Source organism: Arachis ipaensis, chromosome B10, assembly GCF_000816755.2.
Source record: "Arachis ipaensis cultivar K30076 chromosome B10, Araip1.1, whole genome shotgun sequence".
Taxonomy (NCBI): Eukaryota; Viridiplantae; Streptophyta; class Magnoliopsida; order Fabales; family Fabaceae; genus Arachis; species Arachis ipaensis.
Genome location: NC_029794.2, coordinates 83,903,517 through 83,913,353, shown reverse-complemented (window position 1 = coordinate 83,913,353; position 9,837 = coordinate 83,903,517). Strand labels below are relative to the sequence as shown.

Below are 9,837 nucleotides of genomic sequence, written 5' to 3'. Positions count from 1 at the left end.
TTCACAGCGAGTCCTAAAACTGGGTTTAGATTGGGACACAAATGAAATGAGTATTTTGATGTTTGCTAAGCTTACAAAGCCATTGATCGGAACTGTTGGGATTGTGATTAATAGTCTTCATATCAAGGTTGATGTGTGTAAAAGCAATGTCCACATTTTGAATTTTGAAGAAGCAAATTTAGAGAAAAAGAAAACATGTGGATATCTTATCTTTACTTCTGGGGCTATGAACTATTGAACTGATTTTCATGCATTAATTAAAAACATGGTTTGGTACTTCATCTTTTTGTTATTAAAATTCATATTCATTTTGCAGCTTCTATTTACACCAATCCTAGATGGAAAAGCACTTTTGTATTCATTTGTATCCTAAATGGCCTGGTGTTTCTTCTTGGCTGGTGTGTTTCTACTACATTTGATTTAATATAATTGTTGTAAGAAAAATAATAAAATTTGAGTTGTGCTATTTTCCATAAATGACTTCTGTTTGCGGTGCTTTTGTAGAAAGAATATGAACTTCGGTTTTGATGCAACTCTTAGAAATTGTAATGCATTGTGGATTATGAAGCTGATTCTATGTAAATGGATATCAGCTTGATGCCTTTCTTGTAATCATGCTTATTTTGAATTTAAATTTTTGTAGAGAAAGCTTTTTGTGAGAGCCATTCAAGAGCTATGGCAGTGGTGGTCGCAGTTATTGCGTGTGGTGGTGGATACAGAGGAGGAGGAGGCGGTGGTGATGGTGCTTGCTACAGCTGCGGTGGTAGGTACAACGGCGGAGGCGGTGGTGGAAGCTGTAACAACTGTGGGTATTCTGGGCTTTTGCAAGGGACTACCCAACAAGCTCTCGCTGAAAAATGTAAGTATACACTTTAATTTCTCTGATCATTATGTTGAGTTTGAAAAATAGTGGTTTTGCAGAATCTTGTGTCTTTCAAGTAGGATTGATTGAAAATTTTTGGTACCTTATTGGTTAAAAAATGATTTTAAAACTGAATTTTTGGTTAATTGTAATGATTTTAAAACTGAATTTTAAGATTGAGAAAATGACTCGTAGAGCACAGGAGCAATTTCAGATGGTTTTAGAGGAGAAAAGCAGGTTATCTCTCTTTGTTTTTATCTTTATTTTCTTATTATTTATGTTTTATTTTCTGTCTTTAATCTTTTTGTTACTTTGAATATATTGGGTACTGGATTAGAGTAGCCATAAATAAGAAGAAAATAACATGAAGCTAGGATAAAAGATAAGATGCACAATAATTTCTGTACGTGTTATTCCCAAACATAATATGAAAATTGCACGAAGTATTAGAGATATATTCTCCTGTGTCCCGATCCAATTCTTTATTGCCTCTAACAAGAATTTCCAGGGTAGGGATCTTCTTGAACCACATTTCATGAGATTTGTAGTTTAATGCAGTTATTGTGCCCCAAGGGGAAATTTTCCACCGTTTTTAAGCAGATGAACAAACTTCGAATATCTTATTAAATTTTTCGGTTAACTTAGAAAGGCATAGAAGGCTCATTTACAGATTCCTGTTTCTTGTTGATCTTTCAGATTTGCATTCGATGTTGATCTTGATGGTCCAAAAGTTAGAATTCCTCTCAGATCTCGTGGTTCAGCCAGATGTGATAGTCATTTTCTTTTGGACTTTGGTCATTTTACACTACACACTGCGGTATGCTGCTTGAGTTGTGGGAAATTGAGTTGCACTTTTGAGCTGTGGGGAATTGAGTTGCACTTTTGTTGTTTGGCCTTTTTATTGACAACGTTATTTGGCCTTCTCTTGTATGATTTGGTGTTTTTACAGGAAAGCCAGTCTGATGAGCAGAGGCATAATCTTTATTCTCGATTTTACATATCAGGACGTGATTTTGCTGCCTTTTTTACGGACTGTGGCTCTGATTTTGGGAGTTGTAGTTTGGTTAAACCAACTCATGATAGTCAAATAATAAGCTCACCATGGGCCAAAGAAGCTGATAATGTGTATTCTGTCATTGATAGGTGTGGAATGGCAGTACTTGTTAATCAGGTTTGTCTGTCGTGTACTTAACAAAACTGTACTACAGTAATGATCTGCATCGCATTTTTGTTGAGCATAATTTGTTCTTATCCTGTTTGTGCCTCTGGTTTTCTGAAGATTAAAGTGCCTCATCCAAGTTACCCATCGACATGTATATCCATTCAAGTGCTAAATCTTTGCATTCACTTTTCACCAGAGAGATTTTGTAGAATCATGGAACTGCTGAGCATATTGCCAAGACTATGGAAACATGTAATCAGCCTACACCTGATAGTTTACACTCCAAACTTGCTCCTTGGAGTCGTGATCTAGTTGTTGATGGTAGAATCCTAGTTTGGAAGGTACTTCTACAAACCTTTTAAAAATGTTTCCGTTAGCGATTATATTTGAGGTAATAACTTTTTTTGTTAAATCAGAAACCTAAATAGCCCTCATCTTACAGGGAATTGGGAATTTAGTTGCTACGTGGCAAACATGTTTTCTGGTGCTTTCGGGGTCATATCTTTATGTATTTGAAACTGCAGAGTCTCAGAGTTACCAGCGATACCTAAGGTTTTAAACCCAACCCTCCTCCTCCTTTCCTGTTTTAGAACTTTGATATTATTTCCTATTTTAAATTGAAGAGAAGAGAATAAGAAAACATTTATATGGAGAGTGAAATATAGAAATATACTCCAAAGTAGGATGGCCAGTCCATTTGCATGTCCGAAATGGGAACTTCGTTAAAAGTTCAAACAATCATGATGCAGTAATGTAAAGAGGACAGTTACTGATGAGAGAGGCATCATGGTTTATATTGGCATTTTTTTCTCTTTGAAAATACATCAAGTGGTTTATTTTAAACTGCTTTGTCATAAACTTGACATTCTTTTCTGTTCACCTTATCCTTGATATATTTATTTATTTATTTTTGAAAAAATAAGAATTTCATTAGGAAGAGAGTAGGATAATACAAATTGGGGATAAGGGTTCCCCCATACAAAAGCAAAGCAAACAAAAGATTTATCTATGAAGCATAGCTTTCCAATATCTGAACATGTTGGAGAGGGAAAGCCCCCTGTAAAGATTACGAGCTTTAATCATCCAAATAATGGTGAATTTTGATGTGAATTTTTTTTCTCTCTTAACCTTTTTGGCAGGGCATGGATTATTGGAAGTGGTAATGGTGAAGATAGAATTGCTCCACTGCTTGTGTTGAGCTCCTCTTTCAAAAAATAAAATGGTGAAGACAGAATTGATGTAGGATACAATATTTTAGTTTTTGGTAGAGTATTAGTTGTAAATTCTAAGTAGTCTCATGTTTATTTTGATATAGCTATGTTTAATTTAGTGTGAGATGTATGAATATTAATACTTTTGGATCATTATAAATATATTTTATTTACAGATAATTTTTATTATATAAAAAAATTATTTAGTATAATTATGTATTTATTTTTATTTTATAATATTTAACTCATTTAATTAAAAATTCTGAATTATTATACATGTAATTATATTATTAAATATTATGTTGTATTAATAATTAGTAGAATATTATATATATATACAAAAAAAAAGTGAGACCTAAGGCTATACTTATATATAGTAGTTATAGTATACAAAAAAAAATGAGGGACCTAAGGCTACACTTATAAAAAGTAGCTATGGTATACAATGTGACTACGCTTTACAAGTGATGCAGTAGCGTTGAAAAGCGTAGCCTATTCTGGCAAAAATGGAAGCTGAAAAGCGTAGCCTTTGGTCCTGGACAGCATCACTTGAAAAGCGTAGCTTATTCCCAAACGCCAAAAGCGTAGCCCTTGGTGCAGAAAAGCGTAGCCTTTGAGAATAGGCAACGGCCGAATAGGAATCACCCCAAAAAGCGTAGCCGTAGCCTAAGGCATCATTTTTTTTCACTTTTGGCTACACTTTTCAAGTGTACTTGAATGGGTGTTTTTCTTGTAGTGGCATATGATTAAATTATTGGATGCATGAATCATGTCCTAAACATTTTTTTTTTCACATTTTTAGAAAATTCTAACATACTCAATTTTCAAACCAATTCAATTTTCCCACACTTAAATTATGAGCACTCTCACTAGTCTAAGCTAACCAAGGATTCAAATTAAGGACATTATTGTTTTCCGCTTAGAGTTAGTGATGAGCTAAAATAAAGAATAAAAAGGGGTAAAATAGGCTCAAATTGGTTTGCAAAGGATAATGAAAGGTAAGGCCATATGGGTATGTAAGCTCAGTGAAACAAAGGCCTCAATCATGTAAGTGTATGCATACATCAAATAATGGAAATATAGAATTAAGCAAGACAAAGATCACAATTTTAGAGAGAAAAATACACACACCAAAAATAAATTATTGGTTGATAAAATGCAACCAATTCAAATAGGCTCAAAAAAATCTCACAGGTTTTGTGTGTTCGAGCTCTAAACCATGTTCCAGTATAATATTTCTTCAAACAAGTGTAATATTAAATTTTATTCAAATTAGTGAAATGCTCTAAAAGGTTTTATGAAAAAGAAAATATTACTTTATCCAAGTAGTAACTAAATGCATAAAATTAAACAAATATGCAAATGCAATAACTAATTTAACAAAAAAAAAATTTAAACATTGGTGTTGAAACAGAAAGGTACTAACCCATGGAGATCGGTATCGACCTCCCCACACTTAAAGATTGCACCGTCCTTGGTGCATGCTGAGATGTGCAGGTGGACGGGTTGTTCCAACTGATGCTTTTCTTTGAGGATTGTGCAGATGGACTTGTTTGTCTCCCTTTTAGAAGTTTCTCCTTTTTGCCGTCTTTGGTGGCCAGCCTGAAAGAAGAGGAAAAGAAGAACAGTAACCCAGAAATAAAGATAAGAAACAATTAAAACATGGGTTGGTTAATGCCATAATGAGGGTCTCAATTACATGGTAGCTACAACATGCAAGTGAGAAAACAATAGAAGCACATGGCATAAACAATGAGGGAGAGTGTGGGTAAGGAGAGATAATATAAATTCATATCAATGTAAAAGTAATACAGGTATAAAAGATTGGCATTGATTTAAATAACATTACTCAATCAGAATTAAACAAGTCATTAAGCACCAAGAAAATACCAGAAAAGATGTAACAGTTGAATAAGAACATTTGAACACCAATGGTAAAATAATAAATTTAGAAAAATAAAAATATCCAATGAATGAAAGTATGCAAATAAATAAAATAAAATAAAAGATAAGAAGAATGAGAAGGGAAAGACATAAATTAAGAAAAGATAAGAAAAATAAGGATTAGAGAAGAAAGGATAAGAAAATTTGCTGATCTGGATATTCTGTGCGCCGCTTGTGACGCGGTCGCGTGAGTGACGCGGTTGCGTGGTGCGTGATAAAGTCAGGTGACGCGGACGAATGGGTCACGCGATCGCGTGGCCTGTTTTGTGCGATTAGAACGAGTGCAGCCTCGCGGTCGCGCAACTCTCTGTTCGAAACTCTTTTGCCAAAAATCTGGGTGACGCGATCGCGTGGGGCATGCGATCGCGTGAATGGCCATCATGGGGATATGACGCGGACGCATGGGGCACGCGTTCGTGTGGTGAGGTTTAGGCTTCCAGTACGAGTCCAGGCCAACTCCAGCTCAACTTTCGGCCATGCACCTGGTTGACGTCGATTTTCAGGTCACGCAGCCGCATGGGTGACGCGGTCGCGTGGGAGGCATGTTTCTCATGTGACGCGGACGCGTCAACGACACGGTCGCGTGGATCAGTTTGTGCCATTAGCGCGCCTCCAGCCATGTTTTCGCGTGACTCTCTGTTCAACCTTATTTTCTTCCAAACGCACATACGACGGGGACGCGTCGGCGACGCTGTCGCATAGCGTGCGAAAATACTTTTTTTTTATAATCTGAAAAATGAAGAATGCAGTGTTAATATGAATGTGATGCAAAACTCCAGGTTCAATATAATAAAATAAAATAAAACTAGAAAACAAATAAAACTAAATAAAAATGAAAAAGGAACAATCATACCATGGTGGGTTGTCTCCCACCCAGCACTTTTAGTTAAAGTCCTTAAGTTGGACATTGGATGAGCTTTTTGTGTTATGGTGGCTTGTGCTTGTACTGATCTAGGAATCTCCACCAATGTTTCTGATTCCAATGGCCTTCGGGATCCCAAACTTTTCTTTTACACCCATCTTTGTGTTGATCATCATGATTCCATCCGGGTAGCAAGCAATCTGAATTCTCACTAAAGCGGCCAAACAACTTCCTAGATCCAATTCAATCTCCTCTTCATTGCTTTCCAAGGGCATGGGAGGTTGTGCTTCTTCTTCTTGAATCTCCATCTCTTGATCAACCTCTTCCAAGTCTTCAACTGTGATATGCCTTGGAGGTTGTACACCCTCCTCAGCATCAATTTCAAACGTCTTAGAAGGGGGTTCTATGACTGGACTTTCCCATGGAGGTTCTGCATCTCCTAAGTCTTCAACCAATTCTTCTTCTTTGATAATTACAGCTTCCTCCACCTGTTCCAGTACAAAGTCATGCTCCGTACTGTTCACTGGAGTTTCTAGTATCTCCTTCATGCTACGTTCTTCATTAGATTGTCCACATGAAGCCATTGGGGTTCCTTGAGTGTCCGAACATCGGGAAGCTAATTGATTTATCGCTTGCTCCAATTGACGAATGGTTGCCTGAAATCAATCCACTGTTTCCTTGAAACGATCCTTTGTCTCTTGATGCACTCGGCTTTCATAAATAGGATCATAGTGCTCTTGGATTGATGGATATGGAGATGGTGAATATTGAAGTGGTGGTTCTTGTGAGTAATTGGGTTGGAATTGGGGTGGTTCTATATATGGTTCATATGGCTCATAAGGTGGTTGGTATGGTGGTTGAGGGTTAGGGTCATATGGAGGTGAATGGCGGAAAGGGGCTTGTGAGTTTGGTGGTCCAAAGTTATGTTGAGGAGAGGGTTTATAGGCATATGGTGGTGGTTGTTGACAGTCCATTGGAGGTGGTTGTTGCCATGAGGGTTGATCAAATCCTTGTGGCTCCTCCCATCTTTGATTCTTCCAACCTTGATGCCTGTTCTCATTATAGTTTCCATTCCTAACAACAACATTGGAATCAAACTTGAAGCGAGAGGGGTGAGAATTCATAGTTAGTTAATAAAAATTTAAAAAAAAAAATAAAAACAAATTTGAAATTCAAATTTTTGAATTTAAAAATTAAAATTGATAACCGAGTATTCAAACCTCGGGTCGTCTTCTCAAGGAATTGCAGGGAAGTATGTTCTTATTATTGGTTATGAGTTTTAAAATTGGAGATTTTGGAGCTTGGGCAATGAGCACAGATATATTTAAATGACAAATAAAATAAATAAATAACTGTAAAATAAACTTTTGGCAAGGTATGAGAAATTGCAAGTCCAGTCTAGTTATCCTTATCAATGATGATGAAAACTGAATCTTAATTCCACTTAGTTAACCTTTGCTATAACAAGGGAAGATCAAGCGACTAATTAGTTAGTTCTTTGAATCCTAGTTAATTCCTAAGAAAAGATTGAGATTATTGAAGATCAATTCAATTAGCAAGGATAACAATTATCAATTATGCTATTGAGTTGGATAATTTCTGAGTTACTTATTTCTTAACCAAGACCAAAAGGGAAAATATCTAAATTAAATTAAAAGCATTCATATAAATAAAGCAAAGCAAAATTAAGTCTGAAAATACCTCTAATTGCATTCACAAAAGAACTTAAATCTGACATACAAATTAAATTGGAGAAATAAATAAAAAGAACATTGAACCTAGGATTGAGAGTCACTCCTAAAACTAAGAGAAGTCCTAAATTCTAATCCTAAGAGAGAGGAGAGAACCTCTCTCTCTAGAAACTACATCTACTCCTAAAATTGTGAATATGAAAGCCTCCTCATGAATGGATGCATTCTCCCACTTTATAGCCTCTAATCTGTGTTTTCTGGGCCGCAAACTGGGTCAGAAACAGCCCAGAAGTCGCTGGAGAAGAAATCTGCCACGCTGGTTTTTCGTCACTGCGACACGGCCGCATGGAGCACGCGGTCGCGTCGCCTAGCTTCAGGGCAACTATAAGATATTATATATCAAATCGAAGCCCCAGACGTTAGCTTTCTAACGCAACTGGAACCGCGTCATTTGGACCTCCAATCCTTTAAGTCATTCCTGCCTTAGAAGATCTGAAACTACTCAACACACTAATCACGGCATCGAATGGAATTAAAGGTAATTAAAATAATTAATTTTAAAGCCTAGGAAACATGTTTTTCACATACATCACATAATAAGGAAGGGAAAGTAAAACCATGCAAATAATATGAATAAGTGGGTGAAGGATTGAATAAATCACTCAGATTAAGCACAAAATATATCATAAAATATGGGTTTATCACTGGGCGTTTAGAAAAACGTCCAGTGATAAAGGCTTTCTGTCGTTTAACGGCAGCCAGGGTACCTGGCTGGGCGTTAAACACCCAAAAGAAGCAACAAAAGGGCGTTAAATGCCAGAATGGATGCCATTTTAGGTGTTTAACGCCAGGAATGTGGAATGGAGGAAGTTTTGTTTCCAACTCAAATTTTTTTCAAATTTTCATAGTTACACCCAAAATTTCTTGCATAAACATGTTACAAATTATCATCTTTCAATTTCAATTTCAAAAAAACAAAACAAATAAAAAAAATAAATTCTTCTTTAATCCTAAAAATCATTCTCAAATCTTCTTCAATTTCTTTTCAAATCTTTTTCAACTCATCATACTATCTTTTCAAATTCAGATTTATCTTTTTCAAATCTCTCATATATTTTCAATTTTAAAATTTCATCTTTTTCATATCATATTTATCTTTTACAAATCGTATCTTCTATCATATCTTTTTCAAAAATTTTCGAACCCACCCCCTCCCTTATAAATTCACATTCGGCCTCCCCCTCTCCTCCATAACTTGAATTTGACTATCCTTCTATTCCTCTCATTTCCTTTCTTTTGCTTGAGGACAAGCAAACCTTTAAGTTTGGTGTGTTTTTCGTGATCACTAAGCTAAGATTCACTAAGATCATGGCTCCTAAGGGAAAACAAACCACTTCAAGAGGCAAGAAAGAGAACACTCCAAAACCACTTTGGAATCAGGAGAGGTTCTTAAGCAAAGAACATGCAGACCATTACCACAAAATAATGGGTCTAAGGTCAGTGATCCCGAAAGTTAAATTCGATCTGAAAGAAGACGAATATCCGGAGATCCAAGAGTAGATTCGAAACAGGGGCTGGGAAATTCTAGCTAACCCTGAGACAAAGGTAGGTAGAAACATGGTTCAGGAATTCTACTCAAATCTGTGGCAAACAGATAAGCAGAGAATGACTGGAACCGCCTTCTATACCTTTCGAACCATGGTCAGAGGGAAGATTATTTACTTCCACTTGGACAAAATAAGAGAGGTCTTCAAGCTGCCTCAACTACAAGATGATCCAGAATTCTTTAATAGGAGAATGGTGAGATTAGATAAGCGCTTGGACCAAGTTCTAGAGGACATATGCATCCCTGGAACCAAGTGGATAACCAACACAAAGGGTGTCCCAAATCAACTCAAGAGAGGAGATCTCAAACCAATTGCTAGGGGCTGGCTGGACTTCATTGGGCGTTCTATACTGCCCAGTAGCAGCCGCTCTGGAGTCACTGTCAAAAGAGCAATGATGATCTACTACATTATGCTGGGAAACGAAGTGGAGATTCATCATCTGATTTCTTGTGAGCTTTACACAATCGCAAACAAGAACTCCACTAACGCCAAATTAGC

At 36.5% G+C, this 9,837-nt stretch overlaps 1 protein-coding gene across 1 annotated transcript; it reads left to right on the top strand.

The window, feature by feature from the left end:
• LOC110268066 (putative uncharacterized protein DDB_G0287183) lies at window positions 415–2,190 on the top strand. The gene is made up of 4 exons (XM_021113970.1): window positions 415–859; window positions 1,559–1,679; window positions 1,812–2,033; window positions 2,142–2,190. Exons 1-3 carry the CDS (start codon window positions 676–678, stop codon window positions 1,951–1,953), a joined length of 447 nt encoding a protein of 148 aa, XP_020969629.1. The 5' UTR covers window positions 415–675; the 3' UTR covers window positions 1,954–2,033; window positions 2,142–2,190.

Bases quoted from the DNA above. Each gene is read 5' to 3' on its own strand.
- LOC110268066 (XM_021113970.1), top strand. From the start codon at position 676: ATGGCAGTGGTGGTCGCAGTTATTGCGTGTGGTGGTGGATACAGAGGA. The intron at 860-1,558 runs GTAAGTATACAC...TTGATCTTTCAG, and splicing joins ACAAGCTCTCGCTGAAAAAT to ATTTGCATTCGATGTTGATC. The intron at 1,680-1,811 runs GTATGCTGCTTG...GTGTTTTTACAG, and splicing joins ATTTTACACTACACACTGCG to GAAAGCCAGTCTGATGAGCA.